The sequence below is a fragment of the Mus caroli genome, unplaced genomic scaffold (genome assembly GCF_978045245.1).
Source record: "Mus caroli unplaced genomic scaffold, Mus_caroli_1 scaffold_20, whole genome shotgun sequence".
NCBI lineage: Eukaryota > Metazoa > Chordata > Mammalia > Rodentia > Muridae > Mus > Mus caroli.
In genome coordinates, this window is record NW_028227275.1 from 416,665 (window position 1) to 437,792 (window position 21,128).

A 21,128-nucleotide genomic window follows, 5' to 3' on the forward strand; every position below is an offset into this window, starting at 1 on the left:
CTAGACAAGCCTGATCTACAGATCTGGTTCCAGAACAGCCAGGGCTACACAGAGAAACTCTGTCTTGAAATTCAAACAAAACAAACCGTGGAAAGCTCACATTAGCTTTGTTTTTCTAAGAACTTGCTGAAGCCTCTGGATGGACAGGTGGCTTTGTGACAAGTGGTGGGGCTGATGGCATTGGAAAGTCTTTGCATGCCATCTCTACTAGGGGACTATTCTAGACCCACTGAAGGGCTGTTAGATGACAATCCTTTCCATGGTGCTGGGACTTCCTAATGTTCTTGGCAGTTTCTTCATAAAGCTCAAAACTTGGCTTGTTGTTAGCTTATTTTTTTACTTATTTGATTCATCTGGTACATTAGTTTTGACTTACTAGTCTCTTTACACTAGCCTGCCCATCTGAGTGATAGTATAAATGTGACACAGGAATTAAGGCTGGTCAAGAGATTCTGTTTGCTGTTGAACCACCTTTAAAACATGATGCTTCTTGTTATCTCTCTTTAGATTAAAGACGCATGGAATAAGAGTCTTGTAAGTTTTGACTCCTTTATAGTTGTTGGTTTTCTAAATAATAAAATCCATCATCCAGCTAACCTCTTCTTCTGTCCCTTTGAAGTCAACTGTGCACCCTGATAGCAGCAAGTTGATCCCCCATCTTTTTCGACCTGCAGGTGAGCTGGTTCTCTTGTTCAGGAGTAGGTGGCGAAGGTGTGGCATACAGCAGAAAACTGTCTACTTTATTTTCCTTTACAGGGATTGCTGATGGAAATTCTGGAAGCCATAGCTTTAAACGAATACTTGTGAGGGTCTGGGAAGTGGCTTAGTCAAGTACCTTTTGTGTAAGCATGAGTGCCTGAGTTCAGATTTCCAGCACCCTTGTAGAAAGCTAGGCATGTAACCCCAGCACTTGGAAAGTGGAGACTGGAGGATCCCTGGGACTCAGACTTGATGAGCTCCAGATTCAGAAATCAGGTAGAGCTAGGAATAGTAGCACACACCTTTAATCCCCAAAACAAGGGGAGCTAAGACAGGTGTATCTCTGTGAATTCAAAGCCAGCTTAATCTTCATAGCAAGTTCCAGACCAGCCAGGGCAATATAGTACAACTTTATCTTAAACAAAAAAGGTAGAGAGTTATTGAAGAAAACACTCAATTTGTCTTTTGACATCCACATGTACATCCATACACATTCACATGTACCCACCCACTTACATGCACACACACACACACACACACACACACACACACAGGGATGTATTTCAGTTGATAGAGTGCCTCCCTAACATGCACAAAGCCTTGGGTTTGATTCCTAGTGCCACATTGCATAAATTGGCATGTCATGGTACAATTCTGTAATCTTAGCATTTGGGAGGGGACACAGGAAGATTAGGAGCTTAAACCTATTCTCAGCTACATAGGGAGTTTGAAGTCTCCTAGACTACATGAGACCCTGTCTCAAAAAATTTTTTTTAATCTAGAAAGATGAACAAGAGTCATAACCACTTACCATCAGGTAGAGGTCTGGAAAAGCTAGCAGGTGTCTTTATGGGTAGGTCTTTCTGTGCTCTGGTCTTAAATTTTCTGCAATATGCACTCAGCTGTGTGTGTGCATGCGCGTGCACGCGAAGCCAGAGGATGATACTTGATGTCTTCCTTTATTATTCTTTACCATTTAAAAAAAGTTAATATAGGGCTTCTCACTAAATCAGGAGCTTATAGATTTGGCTAAGCTAATAACAGTAAGCTCCAGAGATCCATCTTTCTCTGCCTGTATAGACTATAGTTGGCTTTTTATGTGGGCACTGAAGATCTGAACCCAGTTTGTTATGTTTATGGCACAAGCACTTTACTTGAATGAGCCATTTCCCTATCCCTATAGATGTTATTTTTATTAAGAAAAAGACAATGTCCCCCACGTTTGAGTCCTTAGGGGGCTGCAGAAAGTTCTCAAAGGATGTTACCCCTTCAGGACTTGTCTGCCTAGGTAACCATGATCATAAACACACTGTTCTTCCCTACAGCTTTCCTGCCTGTGACAGCACCCATGGTGAGTTCCTGACTGCATGTGTATCCCTCCAGCTCTGGATCTCTAATAGATAATTATAGGTCCTCCTGTGATTTTTGTCTAACTTTTCTATATGCACATCCCTATTCCACTTAACTCAGTCAGGCTTTGGACTTCCCAAAAGTCCATGCCACAGAGTCATCCTTTCTTTGAACATCTACCATACATATGGCATTGTAGGTCAATGAGTTGGGAAATACTTCTGGCCACAACCTTAATGGAAGTGTCCATTACTTTCTGTGTTAATCACCTTTCTGTTACTTTAACAAATATATGAGATAATCAGTGTATAAAAACAAACTTTCATACACCCACACAGATAATAAAAATAAAAATTTTTAAAGGAGGGTTGGACCTGGAGAGAATGCTCAGTAGATAAAAGCTCTTCTGGCTTGGGCAGTTCACAACTGTATGTAATTCTAGTCCCATGGGTATCTGAAGCCAGCCTCTGGCCGCTGTGGGTACCTGAACTCATGTATACATGGTACCACATTAATTATATGTAATTACATACATATAATCAAAAATAATAAAACTAATTCTTTAAGAAAAGGAACATTAGGGCTAATGAGATGGCTCAGCAGGCTAAGCCCTCACAACCCTGTTTTTGTCCCCAAGACCCACTTAATGGAATGAGAAAGCTAACTCCTGCAAGATGTCTTCTGATCTTTCTGATACTCACAATAAATTAATGCAGAGAAAAAAACCAGAAAGTTTATTTGGGCTCATAGTTTGAAGGCATCATTCCACACTCATTTGGCCCCTTTGCTTTTGAGTCTGACAAATCAGCACAGAATAGCAGGAGTACATTGGGGAATGAGGTGCAAGGCCAATTACTTTATGGCACCCAGTAGACAAAAGAAATAGTGAGTAAGGTTCCACAGTCCCTTCCAAGAGCATGTCCCCAGTGACCTGAAGACATCCCTTTATAGATAACAACTTCCAGTGTCACCCCAAGCTAGAGACTAAGCCTTTAACCCATTCATATTCAGCTAATGTGCTCTGGAAGATATTTCTGATGAAACTAGAGTACCTTTTTCACCCCAGTCCACCACCAAGCATCTCCTCACTAGAAACTGGGACACACACACACACAGTGTGAGGCCATCACATACTGTCTGTGCTTCCTCTACCCTTATCTTACATTTACCTTTCCCTGGCAAAGGCAAGGTTTTTGGTGGCTCTGCTATCCAGTAGGCCTTGGAGACAGCATTGGTGAAACTCTCAGATACCACTGGTTCAGGAGTAGCTAGTTGCACACCAACATGGGGTTGTCCCCTGGCTGCCAGCTATGTGTCCACTTCCTACTGTGCCAGCCCTAGGGGGCCTTGATTCTGTGTCTTAGGGTTTATTGCTGTGAATATTTGCCAGGACATGGCAGCTCTTATAAAGGAAAACATTTCATTGGTGCTGGCTTACAGCTCAGATGTTTCGTCCATTATCATCATGGTGGGATGCAGGCAGACATGGTGCTGGAGAGGTAGCTGAGAGTTCTGCACCTGGACCTGCAGGCAGCAGCAAGAGATAGTGGGCTCCTGGGCCTGGCTTGAGTCTTCGAAACCTAAAAACCCACCCCTCAGTGGTACATTTCCTCCAATAAGGCCAAACCTCCAATTATGCTACTCCCTATGAGTTTGTGGGGGCCATTTTCATTCAAGACCACAGTCCTGTATTAACTGGGGTCTATTTTTTGTTTCTAAAGGCTCTGCCTCTGTACCAGAGATGTATAAGCATATTCTATTTTCTTCTTCAAAGGTATTTCTATTGATGATGCCAGACACTGGAATAAAGTCCATCATTTTAACTCAGGTAGTATAGTACTTTGAATTTCGTGATTTCGGGGTTCTTTTATGCTTGAAATCAGAACGTGATCCAGTGATTTCTCTTTTTGTAGGGTTGCTTGTATGGATACACCACAGCCTTTAACATCACCAATGGAAATGCCAGTTATGTAAGCATTTTGAACCCTAGGAAGATAGGATTTGAGTTTTTAAAAAATTATCCTTGCAGAGCAAAACCATGACAACTGCTTACTATGTATGTTCTTTGATTTTTTTCCTTAGAGTCATGGACCAGTAGAGAGAACATTGTTGGGAGCAGGGGTGTTTGTGTCTTCAACTTTCATTGGAGTAGGTGTTTTTGTACCCTATTGTTCCAGTTCATCTCTGTTGCTCTGACTAAAAGCAACTTAGAGGAGAAAAGAGTTTATTTCATCTTACATTTTCAGGTCACAGTCTATCATTGAAGGAAGTCAGGGCAGGAACTCCAAACAGGAACCTGAAGACAGAACTCCTTGCTATTCCCCACAGCTTTACTTCTGACCCAGGAACTCACTCACAGCTGATGAAGGTCAGCAGGAACCATGGAAGATACTGCTTGCTATCTGGCTTGCTCCCTGGCTCATGCTCCCCTAGTTTTCCTAGAGAGCCCAGGCCCACCTGCCTAGGGATAATGATGGCACAGTGGGCTGTGCCTCCCACATGAAACACTAATCAAGACAGTCCCTTATAGATATGGCCACAGGCCCATCTGATTTGGACAGTTCCCCAGTTGACATTCTACCTAGGATACATGAGAAATCATTTTTATTTCTCAAAACAAAAGAGAAAGGTAGGAAGGAAGAAAGAAACTGATTCTAATTACAAATTTTGTTTCTGTTCTAATGTGTAAATTTAGAATGTATGAATAGAAAATATGAGTCAGTGTATTCCTGTATCCTCCGAGTAATCACCTGCTAGCTAGTCTAAGTTTCTAGACATGTATGGTAAGTTTTGCATTCAGGGTACTAACCAAACATTTATGAATGCTTTTTCTTATCATCTCCTCAGCAAAACAGCATAATAATATTTCTGTAGCTTTTATATTACAGTGGCTATTATATCTAATTCATCCTAGAGACCGGGGGTAACTTGGCCATGTAGTGACCTGTGACAGTACCATTGTAGCCTGCTGGGTTTCCCTGGCCTAAATTAAATCTTTGGTTTGAAAAGAGATATTTTCTCTGTAGATATACTTTTTTAAATGTATATTTTAATTTTTATGTGTTTTTAATTTGTGTCCATGTGTAGTTTATTTAGAGTTTATTTAAGAGCTAGGGCAAGATATAACTGTTATAATGTATATAATATATAAAGTATATAATGATGCAAATACATCATTCTGAGACTTTGTCCCAGAAAAATTGAAAGAACACAACTATAGACCCTCAGGTCAGGCATAGTGCATAGGCCTGTAATCCCAACACTCAGGAGCCTGAGGTAGTAGGATTATGAGTTAAAGGTCAGTCTAGGCTACACAGAAAGATCCATAAATAAGACTTTAGAAGCAAACAAGCCCATTTTCCCAGTCTGGCTTTAACCTAGCTCTGAGACCATGAGCAAAGAGGTTACATAATCTCTTTGTCCCATCTACTCCTGAAATATGCAGAGACTACTTCAGGGTTGTAATTAAGACAGAATGTGTGAGTGTGCTGACTGCCATCCCACCTGCACTGGGAACCAGATTGTGTCAGCTCTGTGCTGTGTTGGTTCAGGTGATTCTTTGGTGTAGTGATTTTTCCTTCTTATTTTCCAGTTAATTCCTCATCTCTTTCAAATGAAGTATCCCCTGAATAACTTTTGGCTTAAAAGAACCTTGCCAATCGTCTTTCTTGGTAAGCAGGAAGGGCTGGGAGCATGTAGCTGGTCTGGTCTTTTTGGTCACTTCATCCTAGAGACCTGGGGTAACTTGGCCATGTAGTGACCTGTGACAGTACCATTGTAGCCTGCTGGGTTTCCCTGACCTAAATTGAATCTTTGGTTTGAGAAGAGATATTTTCTCTGTAGATATGCTTTTTTTAAATGTATATTTTAATTTTTATGTGTTTTTAATTTGTGTCCATGTGTAGATATTGCATATGAGTGCAGGTTCCTATGAAGGTCAGAAAAAGGTCACTGAATTACAAGCAATTATGAGCCATCCAGCATGAATGCTGGGAGTCAAACTTGGGTCCTCTTCGAGAACAGTAATCTCTTCTCTTCTGAGCCATCTCTTGGATACAGCACTATGGATACACTTTTCATTGTTAAAAAAGTAAACACAAACTTGAAACTACAAATTACTTTTATTGTTATCTTCATTCGCAGTGCTGAGGATCAAACCCAAGTCCTTGTATGTACTAGGCAAGCACTCCATTGCTGAGCTAATTCCCAACCCATTCAAATTACATTTTAAAGATTGTCTTATACAAACACTTCCTGTTCATTATTTCACATAATCCTGTCAACCTATGGGTAGGAGATACTCCCTTTCACAAGTAAGGAGTCTTGAAGTACAAGGAGCTTTAAAAACTTGCTCAGGCTCGCCCCATAAGCAGGTGGCAGTATAGAGATCCCAACTATAGGGGAATGAGAGACTCCAGAGAGTTAGTTGGATTTGCTGAGTACTTTGAGCTCCCCAGCCTACAGGTTTACTGTTTATAGTTCCATGTTTAAGCTTGGGGATCAAAGAAGTTTGAAGAATTGGCAGATTGTTGTTGAAGTTGAGCAAGTGATGTTGCAGACATATGGTCAATCCATGTCGAACAGTGTTAAGTAAGTCATTTCAAGGATCCTGGGGATTTTTAAGCAGATGAGCCAGGGAGAAAAAATGGACCTCATTCTGGGACCTACTACCAGGCTGCAGTCAGGATCAGAGACCAAGTGGGTAAAGGCTCTGATCCTACCTCTGCAGCCCCAGGAAAGAGCTTGGGTGGTCCTGCCCATAGCAGGTGAGTATCTGAGAGTCAGGAGAAGGGCAGCTGTTGCACCATCGCACTTTTGTTCCCTTGCTGTCTTTAACTCAAACTTCTCCTTCTTGCTCTTTTTATCTACAGCCCAAGTCAGTGGAATGAATGTTTTTGCATCCCGCAGTTTTGAAAACCATCGAGGAATTGAGGTGATGGATAAGGAAGGCCATGTCGTAGGCCATTCCAGAAAAGCTGGAAGAAAGGTTTGAAGCATAGGAGGGCAATAGCTACTGCTTATCCTTGGGAACAGAGTTGAGTTTTGTGTTTGAGAACTTGTAACCTAGTGTCTGTCTGCCTTTTACTTTTCCTGAGCACATCTCTCTGTCATGCCAGCAAAAGATACTATGCTTTGTACTCTTGTGTTTAAGAGATGGTGTAGTAGCCGGGCGTGGTGGCGCACACCTTTAATCCCAGCACTCGGGAGGCAGAGGCAGGCGGATTTCTGAGTTCGAGGCCAGCCTGGTCTACAAAGTGAGTGCCAGGACAGTCAGGGCTATACAGAGAAACCCTGTCTCGAAAAACCTAAAAAAAAAAAGAGATGGTGTAGTGATGTGAGTTTGCCAGAGAAACAGAACAAAATGTGTGTGTGGACAGTTAGAGATCCTTATTCAGGAGTTTGCCCACAGGACTGTGGGGGCTGTTGAGTTACAGCTCCATAGCATAAGCCTGCAGGCTGGAGGCAGGATCCCACACACCAGGTTGGAGGCAGAATTGTTTCTTGGAGAACCTTGGGTTTGGTTTGGTTTTTTTTCCTCCCTTCCCCTGTTTTCTCTCTCCTTTCTCTTTTCCTCGCTCTTTCAGTCTCTTTCTCTTTGTCTTTCTTTTTGAGACTGGTTCTTCCCTAGTAGCCTATGCTGGACTCTGATTCCTCATCTTCCCGCCTGAGCCTCAAGAGTATTGGCCTTACAGGCATGTTTCCCACATATGGCCCTTTCTCTGTCCCTCTTCTTTCTTTCCCCTTTCTTTTGCCTCCCCTTCCTTGGTTTTCTCCCCACCCTAATACTGGGGTTTGCATCCAGGCAAATATCTGGGCTGTATTTCTAGCTCTTTTTAGGGTACATTTTGTTGTTGTTGGTGGTGGTTTTTTTGGTTTTTGTTTTCTTTTTCTTTTTTTTTTTTTTTTTTTTTTTTTGAGACAGGGTTTCTCTGTGTAGCTTTAAGTCATCCTGGACCAGGTTGGTTTGAACCCATGGAAGTCTGCCTGCTTCTGTCTGAGTGCTAAGATTAAAGGTTTGCCCTACCACCACCACCTAGTTTTAGGATAATTATTAAGAATTTTACCCAGGACAGTCAGGGCTACTCAGAGAAACCCTGTCTCGGAAAAATAAATTAATTTAATTTATTTATTTCATGTGTACGGGTGTTTTCCCTGCATGTGTTACTCTTGGTCTGTGGAGACCAGAAGGTATTAGATCTCCTAAGACTGGAAGACATGATATAGTCTAGAGTAACAGAGGGTTGTAGACTGCCATAGGGGGTATTGGGAATTGAACTTGGGTCTTCTGGAAGAGTAGTGCTTACTTACTTAGTAGTGCTTTTAACCACTGAGCCATATCTCTAGTCCCAGGGTGAGTTTTGTTTTGTTTTGTTTTGTTTTGTTTTATTTTGTTTTGTTTTGTTTTGTTTATGACTCTGTAGCCCAAGATGGTCTTGAACTTGTGATCCTCCTGCCTCAATCTTTTGAGTAGCTGATATCACAGGTCTACACTGTGAGTCCTGGCTCAGGTTTTGGTCTTACTTTAGTTGACTAATTGGATGAGGTAACACACAGTATGAATGTAAGGTCTCCTATTTTAAGTAAGTTAATTATAGATATTAGCAGAATACTCCTATTGGAGTCAGTATTTGATTAAGTACCTGGGTACTAGGCTAAGAATGTAGCTTAGCTGGTAGAGCAATTGTCTGGCTTGTATGGAGGTGTGGGTTTGATCACCTTCAAACCAGATATAGTGGTGAATGTCTGTAGTAATTCATTCAGAAGGTAGAGGCAGGAGGATCAGAAATTCAAGGTCATTCTTGGCTATATGTTAAGTTCAAAGGCTCTATAATACATAATATTGTCCCCCTCCCCCTTAAAATTAAAATAACTGGTGACTAGCACTAAGTTGACACATAAGACTGATTATGCTAGTGGACATCTCACAAGTGGTGGTACAAGCAAAAGCTTGCTCACAGTAGCTGTCTTTCCTGTGTGCTGCTTAAGGTCCCTCTTGGCCATTCCTTTCCCAGCCTGCCCTGCACTCCACCTCCCTTTCACCTCACAGCAGAACTTTTATAGTCTTTATCTTCGGTTCTTTGTAAAGAACAGACTAGGGCTATCCAGTGCTCTGATCTAAAATAAGCTCATACAAAAACCTCAGTTTTTAGTATTTCTTACTGTTGAATACTTTTGTTCCTTTGCTCCATTCAGCACAGTGGTTTCTGTAAGAATCTGATAGGATTCTTTTCTAGGAGAGCCTTTCATTGAAGTATGGACCTTCTTTATTTATTTTTCTGTTTATTTTTTATTTTGGTTTGTTGTTTTGACAGAGTTTCTCAGTGCAGCTCTGGCTAGTTTTTTGTGGTTGTTATTGTTGTTGTTTTGTTTTTACAGACAAGGTTTCTCTGTGTAGTCTGGAATGTCCTGGAACTCACGGTGTAAACCAGGCTGGCCTCAAAATCAAGAGATCTACCTGCCACTGCCTCCTAAGTGCTAGGGTTAAAGGAGTGTGCCACCACCTCCCAGCTGGAGTTTGGACTTAATTTATTTTGGTGTTTTGAGGTAGGATATCACTTTGTAGTCTAGGCTGACTTGAACTCAAAGTAATCCTTATGCTTCTCTACCTCCACAGTACTGAGTTTATAGGCATAAGCCTCCACACTCAGCTTTGTACATTTAAAATAATAAATGTTGGGCTGGAGTGATGGCTCAATGGTTAAGAGCACTGACTGCTCTTCCAGAGACCCTGCGTTCAATTCCCAGCAACCACATGGTGGCTCGTGTACATCTGTAATGGGATAGATCCTAGGCCCTCTTCCAGTGTGTCTGAAGACAGCTACAATGTACATAAAATAAATAAATCTTAAAAATTAAAATAATAAAATAATAAAATGATAAATGTTTAGCCAGGTGTGATAGCACATGGCTATAATCCCAGCACTCCAGAGTCTGAAGCAGGAGGGTTACAAATTTAAAGTCAACCTTTTAGGCTGTATAGCATGTTCTAGAGCAGACTAAACTATATTATTAAACCCAGTGTCTCATAATAAAAATAATATTTCATCAGGGGAAGGTTTTTAATGTGAGGTGGGCAGGTTAGGACATTTGCTACTAAGACAGAGGACCAGTGGTCTGTTCTAGGACCCATGTGGTGAAATGAGAGAACCAATTTTTGCAAGCTGTCCTCTGACCTCCATGCACAGGCCTATATAGCCACACACAATAAATATATGTAAAACAGAGTTGTTGCTTTCTTTTTTTTGGAGGTGGAGTCAGTTCAAGACTGGGTTTCTTTGTGTAGCCCTGGCTATTATGAAAGTAGCTTTGTCTTGGTTATGGTTTCATTGCTGTGAAAGGACAACATGACCAAGCCAACTCTTATAAAGTGAAACATTTAATTGGGACTGGCTTACAGTTTCAGAGGTTCAGTCCATTACCATCATGGCAAGAGGTATGGCAGTATCCAACAGATGTGGTACTGGAAGAACCAAGAGTTATACATCTTGGTCTGAAGGCAGGCCAAAGGAGACTGACTCTTCTGCACTAGGTGCACTAGGCAGAGCTTGAGCACTAGGAGCCCTCAAAGCTCACTTACACGGTGACATACTTCTTCCAATAAAGGCACATCTCCTAATAGTGCCACTTCCCATGGGCCAAGCATATTCAAACCACCACAGTAGACCAGGCTGGCCTCAAACTCACACAGAAACACCTGCCTCTGCTTCCCATGTGCTGGGATTAAAGGTATGTACCACCACTGCCCAGCTGACTATGGAGTGTTTCTAACCCCAAAAGTTTTCCTTCTGTCAGTTTAATCACTCCTGGCCCCAGAGAACACCAATCTGTATGTGTCTTCCACAGTTTGCCTTTTTTAGAAACCTTAGTAAATGAATCACATAGTAGTCGTTGTATGACCTCTTTCACTTCTGTAGCTAATCCATTTCTTATCATGTGTCAGTCAGTGTTCCATTTTTACTGTTTCCATTTGTTTTGAGACAGAGTTCACATAGCCTCAGTTGGCCTCATACTTGCTATGTAGTATGAGATTAACATCAACTTCTCACTGTTTTAGTAGTCCGTTGTTGTGTGGTCCACATTTTCCATCCATATTAACCTTCCAGGAAATGGGCATTTGGGCTCATAGGAATAAAGATGCTCTGAACCATGACTGACAGCAGTTGTTTGTGAGGATATATTTGCATTTCTTTTTGACTCAGTTTTAACATGAAGTATTTATAAAGCTGGAAAATATGGGAAAAAAACAACAACAACCACCCACGATTTTAATTTGCCTGTTGCTTAGCTCCTCCTATGTGCCAGCCTGTGGTAGGCTCAGGATATCCAAGGTCAATCTAAGCCCAACTTTGAGCTCCTCATGATGCTTAGGGGGTGGAAGTATCTTTAGACCATCTCAACCAGTACAAACTGCATTTCTGCAGGATGATCAGTTTAGGGTGAAAAACATTTTTTGCTGATCTGCTTTAAAGAGAACCTTTTTCTTTCTCTTAGGAATAAAATGTTCACAACAGTGCATAAACATACACGGTTTTTTGTTGTTGTTGTTTTTACGGTTTCCCTGTCATTGAAAGGTTTATTTTTCCTTGGCTAAACTTTCAGAACTGTGTAACCAGTAGTATCTGATTATAATCAGGCACCTTGGATCAAATTTCAGGTTAGATAGTTTGGATTTCTCCCATTGGCTTGGAAGCCACTCATCTGCCAACAGAGTGAGTCAGTGTGTCCTGCTAACAAGTGTCCTTCTGGAATGTTTCCTTTATGCTCAGGCTGATGGAGAGTGGCTGCCTTACCCCACCAGTGTAAAAAACACAGCCTATGCTCAGCAGCCTATATTCTCTTCTGAACTCCAATGTACAAGAGACAGAGACAGAGACAGAGACAGAGACAGAGAGACAGAGCCCATGTGAGCCCACTGGTGTATATTTGTGCAGCCTCAAGTGGTGTGTGTATGAATTGGGAATTTTTTTTTAATATATCCTAGGGCTCAAACAACTCAGGTCCCAAGTTAGACAGCAAATGCCTTTATCTGCTGAGCTGTCTCACTTTCCTCTCCCCTTCTTGTGTATATATGTGTAACTGTGACTTTATACATGGGCAATCTGTTGGGGGGTCTGAAGAAAGTTGATTCTCCCTCCCTCAGCAGTTGTTGATTGCCTTTAGTTCTTCAATTAGGAGTGGAAGATTGTGAGCCCTTACCTATATCCATGCTGGAGCGTTGACTAGTGTGGTCTTGTGCAGGTTTGTGCAGGCAGCCATATTCCTGAGATGCTTAGAAGACACCACTTGGTGGATTCTTCTAGATCCTCTGGCTTTTACAGTCTTTCTTACCCATCTTCTGTGATGTTCCCTGAGCCTTGAATATAAGGGTTGTGTTATGTGTGCCCCGTTTGGGGCTGTGCACTCCACAGACACTTACTCTCTCCCTTTGATTAACCTTGTTCATGCCTGGTATCCAAAGGGGGCAGAAGGAAGCATTGGCTCCCTTTTAGCTGGAGTTACTGGTAGTTGTAAGCCACTATGTGAATGCTGGGAACCAAATCTAGGCTCTCTACAAGAGCTGCAACTGCTTTGAACGATTGAGCCATCTCTCCAGACCCTAAAAATGTTATTTTTAATTACATTAATGTGTCTGTATGAGTTTATTCTCTGCCTGTGAGTGTCATGGATGGGTGGGGGCAGGTATGCTCACCAAGGCTGAAGTTGCAGGTAGTTGTGAGATATCTGATATGGATGCTTAGACCTGAACTCAGCTCCTCTGTAAGATCAGCCAAGTGCTTTTAATCCTTGATCTCCTACTCTAGCCCCCACAAAATGCTGCAAACTTTAAATGCATGCCTAGGCACACACAGGTGATAGCTGGGTGTAGACACTTATCCTTGCCTGGAGAGTAGCCCAGTGTACTGAAAACTGACTTTAGGGAGATTGGCCAGTGGTAGGATAGGAACCACTGGTAAGGGTGTTAGGATAGGAGGCTCGGGGCAAAGGTAAGACTGAAAGGCAATATGAGCCAAATTCAGGGCAAATCCTGAATTGCTTCTGGAGGCTGCTAATTTAGTTCATTCTAGGCAAGGTGTTGTCTAGACACTACCTTGATATGTACTTTTGGGTGGTTTATTGGGGAATGTTTTGATGGATTGATGGGGACCACAGTGGGATCAAGAAGGTGAAATCCCTCCTCAGTTACTCTTAGTACCAGCCCAGCCATCTTATGAACACCTGCCCCTCGACAGACCCCCATAAAGTGTCATCTCTACCTCTTTCCCAGTAAGCATTACCTCAGTTTAAAAGGAGTTGCTGTGTGCTAGTCTCTGGTGTGGGCCCTGGACGTTGTTTCCCTCCCAGTACTAAGCTGTTCCCTTGACCTTTTTACAGGCTATTAAAGATACAGCGAAATCCAGAGCAGTGCTGTTTGGGACCTCAGCCTTGGCCCCTGAACTCTTTATCCACATCTTTAAAAGGTAAGAAGGCCCTACATGGTCAAACCCATCTAAAAAAGAAAAACAGAAAAGAAATAAACAAAAACCCTTATAAATTCACCTACTACAAACCTAGTGAGAGGAGTGGGCATGAGGGCCATTGTAGCCTTCCTATAAGACAGACCAGTAAGACAGAATCTATTAGGAAGAAGAGGAATTTAGAAGAGTTGTTTGCCTGAACCTGGAGCCTAAGGTTTCTCCTTAGTTAACCGTCTCTTGACTTGACCATAAGCTATTTCTGGCTGCAGGCAGAACATAGTGGGGTGATCTTTAGGTTCTCCCAATTCTGATAGGAACACTGCTCAGTCTTTATCCTTCCTTGACTGCAATGTACTTTAATAGGTTCAAATTGCTCCCAATCCAGTAGACTGACATGATACAGGGCTAGGGCTGAAGAAATGTAGGTAGAGTGCTTATCTAGTCTGCACAAAGCCCTGGGTTTGATCCCAGGCACTTTACAAATGGCATGATAGTACATAGTATAATCCTTGTACTTGGATTGTGGAGGCAGGATGAGGATCTGGACTACATACTGGATTTAGGCCATCCTACCTCATAAATAAACAAGATACTCCTGTAGGCAGAGATGATGGGGTCTGTCAGGGCTCCTGTGGTTGCCAATTGATAAACTCAGCTTGCAGTTACAGATATAGATATCTGGCACAGGCAGGAGTACTCTATAGCACTGAACCTGAAATACCCCTGCTGAATGTTTCCCTTTTCTTCAGCCCTGTGGTGTTGGAAGTCTTCTGCCAAAGTCTTCTATGAAGAGACACAGCTGCTGACAACTCCCAGTCACCTCATAGCCTCCCCATCAGAGTGCCATACAGCAAAACTTAGACGCATATCTCTCTTCATTCAGATAAGAGACTCCAGAACTTTCTATGAGAACATGATAGTCATTCACTCCCCCATGGCAAGTCTAAAAAGCCCACCCAGCACCCCATGAGGGTCACATTTTGGGAAATAAGGAAATACCCTGGACAGAGCCAACTGTCCCTTCCCACTGATGAGCCAGCCAGATGGATGCAGAGACTTGCTTAGTTGGGATCTTCCTGGGCTGTTCTGGCCATCCTCAACCCCATCTCTCTGTCAGAGCTGCAGTGCTTATCAAACATGAATGATATACAGGATTTTTATAGGGTTAAAGTGACATTTGTTTCTAGGGGGTGGGGTGAAGTCTGAAGGACAGAGCCATTAGATGATCTCACAGAACTAGTGTCTCAGAACCATGACAGCAGATAGCATCCACAATAGAGCATCTTGGGAACTTTCTATCTCATTTTCGTCTTTTTGAACCTCAAAAAACAACAAGCAAAACCCAGAAAATCCAAGGAGTAGATAGGGCAAGTGAGCACATGTTCTGTCAACAGAACACACCTGTCAATAGCACACACCATTCATGTGGCCTCAGGGGTCTGACTCCACAAGCTGGAATCCTACACATATCATTATACTGCTTCTCCCATTCTTTAAATATCACACAGCCAGGCTGTGGTGGCACACATCTTTAATGCTAGAATTCAGGAGAAGGGGAAGCAGATCTTTGAGTTCAAAGCCAGCCTAGTCTACAGAACAGGTTCTCCAGGCAGAATAGCCAGGGATACAGGAGAAACCTTGTTTCAAAACAAAACTACAACCAAACAAAAGACTATCACATCATACATTTTGAGTCATATGCTCTAGAATCTGAACTATCACTTCAGGCTCTGGAGTTCCAACAAGTTGCTCTATCTAACTGGTCAATGTCCCATTCCCTGAGTAGATAAACCTTACCCAGAGCTTAGTCCATGTGCCTTTGGAGCCTGCTGGTAGGTGGTTGTGCAGTGATCCAGGCATATGCCTGTAACTGCATGCAGCGCCAAATCAGCCACCACTGAAACAGAGAGCCTGCTTCAGAAAAGAGGACAAAAGCATTGAACTGCGTGTGAGCTTACACCGTGTCTCTTACAGGACGCGGTTTTACCCACAGACTCTGCTGTCACTCGTGATCCTGAGAATGAGTTCTACATTCTTTACAATGGGACTGATGGTGCCAGTGTCATTCAGCATGTTTCCACAGATTGGACAGGTAAGGACCCCACTGCTTTCCCACAGATGAGAAACTGGGTTTTTATTTCATGTTTGTAGGAGTAAAAGAAGTAATTTTAGTCGGGTAGGTAGTGATGCACACCTTTAATCCCAACCCTTAGGAGGCAAAGTCAGAGGAATCTCTGAGTTTGAGGCCAGCATGATCTACAGAGCAAGTTCTAGGGCTATACAGAGAAACCCTGTCTTAAAACAAAAACAAACAATAAAAACAAGTAATTTTATTTTAAAAACTACAAAGTTAGGGCTTTAGTGATGGCCCATGAGGCCAGCCTAGTCTACAGAATGAGTTCCATGATAGCCAAGACTACACAGAGAAACCCTATCTTGATCAACAACAAACAACAACAATAATAGTAGATTTACTGCACTTGCTGAGGTCTTAGATTCCATTCCCAGCAGCCACATGGTAGCTACCAGCACGTCAGGTTTAGTGGTGGCACAACCTGTAATCCTAACACTCAGGAGGTTGATGTAGAGGATTTTAAGTTTATGGCCATCTTAGCCTTCATAACAAGTCCCTGTCTCAGAAACCAAAAAAACTGGGACTGGAGATATTGCCTCAGTTATTAAGACCACTTTCTGCTCTTTCGAGGACCCAGATTTGGATCACAGCACCTATATGTTGTCTCATAACCATCTGTAATTCCAGTTCCAGGGCAATCACACATCTTCTGACCTCCACAGGCAATGTATATACATGGTACACAGGTGTATATGCAGGCAAAATACCCATACATACAAAATAAATAAATACTGAAAAAACAAACTAAAAACGTTGTGAGCTGAGGATGTAGCAGTAAAGTGCTTTCCTAGCATCACAAGGCCCTGAGTTTGATCCCCAGCACCAGGTAAGCTATGCATGGTGACATATACCTGTAATCCCAGGGCTTTGGAAGCAGGAGAATCAGAAGCCCAAGGTTACCCTTTGTTATAGTGAGTTTGAGGCCAGCCTGAGCTGCATGAGACCCTCTTCCAAAAATTATGAATAAGTCAACCAGTCAACAAACAAACAAATCTTTGAAAGACACTCAAGAGCTTTTAGATACTCTACAAAGCTGTGTAGCCATGCTTTATGCAGTGGGTCTTCCTGTAGTGATGCTGTGCTCTGTGTGCTGACCCAGTATGGCAAACACTGGCCACATGTGGCTGCCGAGTCCTTAGTGTGTGACTAAGATACTGACTTTTATTACTATTCTTCAGTGGTGGAAACTGTACCTAGGGTGTTGCATGTATTAGACAAGTGCTCTACTACTGAGCTATCATTCTAGCCCACAAACCTTCTAATTTTAATGTATGTACTCACATATAGCTAGCTTATCGATGATGTATTAGGGAAGATAGTTCCACAGATAATTCACTGTGTAGAGCAATACAATACTTATGTTTTCTATGTGTTAACATTTCCTAGCTCCTCTATCATGTTGGTCAGTTTTCTCAGTTTCCTTGTCTGTTGAAAGAAGTTGAAGACATTATCTGTGCCAAGAATTACTGCTTTAGAGTTGTGTTTTGTGCCTGTTTAAAACTCAGCTCACGGGCCAGCAAGTAGGCTTACTAGAAAAAAGGTGCTTGCCACTAAGCCTAGAGACCTGAGTTCATTTCCTGAGACCCACATGACATAAGGAGAAAACAGAGTCCTGAAGGTTATCCTCTATACCTGTACCATGGCATATACACCCACAAGTATGTACACAGATATACACACAAATAAATGAACACAAATTTAATAATAACAAAAAGGCAGCTGAGATGTGGAAGAGGACAGACCGTGAGATCAATGATAGAATCTGCATATGCTCTTGCAGGAAAGGTAATATAACATATGGAAATTACTGTCTCGTGACAGATAATAAACGAACAGAGGGGCTAGAACCAAGAAAGGCTTTCTGGAGAAGGAAGCCTCTGGACATGGCTGGGATTGCACAGGCAGAAATGGAACTAAAAGAACGAATTCCCAGTAGAAGAACAGGCAGGAGGAATGGACAGCATGACCCCACAGGACTGGCAGGATGTAGAGACCAAAGTTAGCACTGCATCACCAGGCTGAGGAAGCAGGCAGTAGGCTTGAAGGGGTCATGCAGGAGCCTTGCCAGACATATGAATCTCAGAGGGCAGAACAGGGGCAGGAAGTAGGGTTTGTCTCTGCATTGCCTCAAAGATTCACCAGACCTTGAAGTAGGTGCTTGTTGACTCTAGGTGGGTAGTGATGATTCAATGGCAGTCTTGTGCTAATGGCATACATGGCCTTGGCTGGTCATCCTAGGGCTGCAAGGGGTCTAGCATCTCCTCAGATATCCCTGTAGTACATTTCTAGAACGTCAAGGAAAAGGGAGCCTATTCCTTCAGAGCTCCTCTGCTTGCCATCAGTTAATTAGTACATCCAACCTTGCAAGACTGGAAATGGATACTGGCTGTTAGAGGAGTCCACTGCTAACATTTGCTGGATGTGATAACACTCCTTCCTGTGTACATGGTACCAGACTTTACCATCTGTAATATCTGTAGTGGAGAATTTGTAGGTGAAATGCTCAAGGGACCAGGTGTATTCTTGGTTTTTTTTTTTTTTGGTTTTTTTTTTTTTTTTTTTTTTTTGGTTTTTCGAGACTGGGTTTCTCTGTATAGCTCTGGCTGTCCTGGAACTCACTCTGTAGACCAGGCGGGCCTCAAACTCAGAAATCCACCTGCCTCTGCCTCCCGAGTGCTGGGATTACAGGTGTATTCTTGTATTGACGGTATTTTAGAGGTTGATGCAGGAATAGACTAAGTTCAAGATCCTGTCCCAAAAACCAAAAAGGGGGGAACCTCCACTACACTTACAGATGTGGAAATTGCTCCAGGAAATCAGATCAGCAGATTCTTCATAGCTATTGCTGAGTGATGATTATACAAGAGCTTATTATAGTCTCTTTGTATTTGAAATTTTCAATTTAAAAGGTCTAAGAAATGGTACTTCTTGTAATCAATTAGATATCATTGGAGAAGGTGTTAAAAAAAAAATGGGTGCTTTCAGAGTTTTTTAAAACTTGGCTTGAGGCATTTAAGCATGAATTTTGAAGAATGTGACCTTGTCTTTCAGATCCAGTGCAGTCAGCTTGAGGAGAAGATTCAATCTTCTACAGAAGAAAAGGAACTCTTCTATTACAGAGGGGTATAGGAACAAGTTTATCTCCTGTTTGGAAATCTTTGGCCCCTCAAAGAGCACTGCCATGGTCCTCAGGGTTCCCAGCAACACTTGTGCAGCAAGCTGGCTTCAGTGCCTGAGTCTAACCGAAAGAAGAGCAGCACCCAGGGGACTGCTGAGATGAAGTAAGAGTCAGCCCGGGGAAGGATAATGTGACCCTGTGAATAAACCTGTCTGAAGTTGAGTACTTGAAAGAAATCATCAAAAGGTATACCTTATCTGGGGTACAAACACTACACTGATAGCCTCCAGATACAGAACTCTGGTGAGCTCATTAAGACTTCTAGTCCCTAAGTAATCCTGTTTCCCTAGTTATTTTATCTGATCCCATACTGCAAGCATTCTGTCTACTTCCCTGGTTTCTGTTGAAAGGACCCTGATACTTCTATTTCTAGAATAACCGAGGCCCCTAGCCAGCAACAGTTTCCTGCTCAATACCAGTCCAGGTCTATATATAGTCAACTCTCTTAGGGATCCCCATCTCCCTTCCTCTGGGCCTTGCTCTGTAGTCACTGGGGCATCTCTGGCTTACTTCCCTCTATAGACTACTCCCAGGAGCATTGAAACTGCCTTAACAAACAAACAAACCAACCAACCATACTTCCTAGCCAAAATTTCTTCTTCCCTCCTTTCTTCTTCTGATTCTTCCTCCTTCCCCAGTCCCTTCTTCAAGACAGGGTTTTTCTGTGTTGGTCCCAGCCTACATTCTGCTGAGATGGCTCTCACCTAAGCCCCATCCAAGGCTGGACTACCATTCTGCCATGCCCTCATACCCCAACCAGTTGCTACAGTGTCCTTGGCTTTTTGGATGCCCCACTGGACTCAACCATGCCTTATCTCAGCTCCCTAGTAACCTTGGGTAATGGTGACATCATTTACCCAGCTATGTCACTCAACCTCTTATCCCAGACAGGCATAATTTCATGTGTTAAGAACCCAAGGCTTCAGGTGCTGCTTCAGCTCAGTGCAATAGCACCCCCTGCTGGCATTGTCTTGTGGCTTTTTGCCTTGCTCTGGCTGCTCTCTGAAACCTCCTGCTTCTGTTTGGAGACAAAGTTCTGATTCTTAACACCCTTAGAAAACCTCTATCTTATTCATCTCTTGTCATCCCCTTCTATGTCCCGCAGAACCTAACATCTGGTTCCTCACATTAGTTTGTGGGCTTTTCTGGTGTTTTACTGCAACTGTTCCTTCTTCTCTGGAGGCCTAGAGAGCTCACAGTATTGAGTGAGGTACCCCTTCCACTGGTTTCCATAGCACCCCATTTCTCTTATCAGACCTGCTCCTGGCCACACTACCTCAAGACCTGTTGCCTGGTCCTATTTCCTAGCAGACTGTCTTTAGAGAAGATGCATACACATTTGGTTATTGCAGTGATATTTTCACATTAAACTCACCAAAGGTGTCTACAGGACAGTTACTTCAAAATTTGGTTTTAAAAAAGTATCACAGCAGCCCAAAGAGTCAAAATTAGAAAAAAATGACCTACCAAGTAGCTCAGTGCAGCCATAGGTGGACACTACGCAGAATTAAAGGTAGAGAATCATGGGCTAGAAAAATGGCTCAGCGTTTGAGTGTTTGCTGCTCTTGCAGAGGTTGTAGATTCATTTCCCAGCACCCATGTAGCCAGATGTCAACTCCTGTGACTCCAGCTCCATGAGGATGCAGCACCCAAACATGTGGCATATACAAAGACACACATATATACAAATAAGTTTTAGAAAATGTGTGTGTGGACAAGATCAGGAGAATAAGGAATGTATGGTGGCCATATCTACAATCCCAGCTCCCAGGAAATGGGCAGATCTCTAAGAGTTTGAAGCCAGCTTGGTCTATGTAGCAAGTTCCAGACCAGACAGAACTACATAGTGAGATCCTGTCTCAAAAAATAAAAGGTGAAAAAAATTAAAAAATAAAAATAAAAGGTAGGGGCTGGAGAGATGGTTAGAACACTGTCTGCTCTTCTAGAGGTCCTGAGTTCAACGACATGATGGCTCACAACCATCTGTAATGGAATTTGATGCCCTATTCTGGTGTGTCTAAAGACAGCAATAGTGTACTCACATACATAAAAAAATAAAATGATGAAAATAAAAAATAAAAGGTAGGAGATAAAGAGATGACTCAGCAGTTAAGAACACTTATTCTTGCAGAGAACTCAGGTTTAGTTCCTGGCACCCACATAGTGGTTCATAACCATCTGTAATTCCAGCCCCAAGAAAGCTAGTGCCTTCTGACTGCCATGAGCACTAGATATACAGTGGTGCCTGTACATACATGGAGGCAAAATACTCATACACATAAATCAAGAAACCATAAGATGAGCAAAGTCT

General features: G+C 42.5%; 1 protein-coding gene across 7 annotated transcripts in view; it reads left to right on the top strand.

Moving 5' to 3' along the window:
* Sfxn4 (sideroflexin 4) overlaps positions 1–21,128 on the top strand; it is a 39,305-nt gene that overhangs the window by 3,306 nt on the left and 14,871 nt on the right. Inside the window, exons 4-14 of one of the 7 annotated variants that reach the window (XR_015046210.1) lie at positions 508–534; positions 620–674; positions 2,025–2,050; positions 3,824–3,877; positions 3,963–4,019; positions 4,132–4,197; positions 5,642–5,720; positions 6,921–7,036; positions 13,423–13,508; positions 15,480–15,597; positions 18,691–19,060. Coding sequence is in view for 2 of the 7 variants with exons in the window: in XM_021152391.3 (XP_021008050.1) it covers positions 508–534; positions 620–674; positions 2,025–2,050; positions 3,824–3,877; positions 3,963–4,019; positions 4,132–4,197; positions 5,642–5,720; positions 6,921–7,036; positions 13,423–13,508; positions 15,480–15,597; positions 18,691–18,768 (762 nt within the window). In the remaining 5 variants the exon portion in view is untranslated. Of the gene's footprint in view, positions 1–506; positions 535–619; positions 675–2,024; positions 2,051–3,823; positions 3,878–3,962; positions 4,020–4,131; positions 4,198–5,641; positions 5,721–6,920; positions 7,037–13,422; positions 13,509–14,254; positions 15,455–15,479; positions 15,598–18,690; positions 19,925–21,128 lie in introns of those variants that run through there. The other 6 variants (XR_015046209.1, XR_015046211.1, XM_021152391.3 and 3 more) reach the window with 6 other exon arrangements.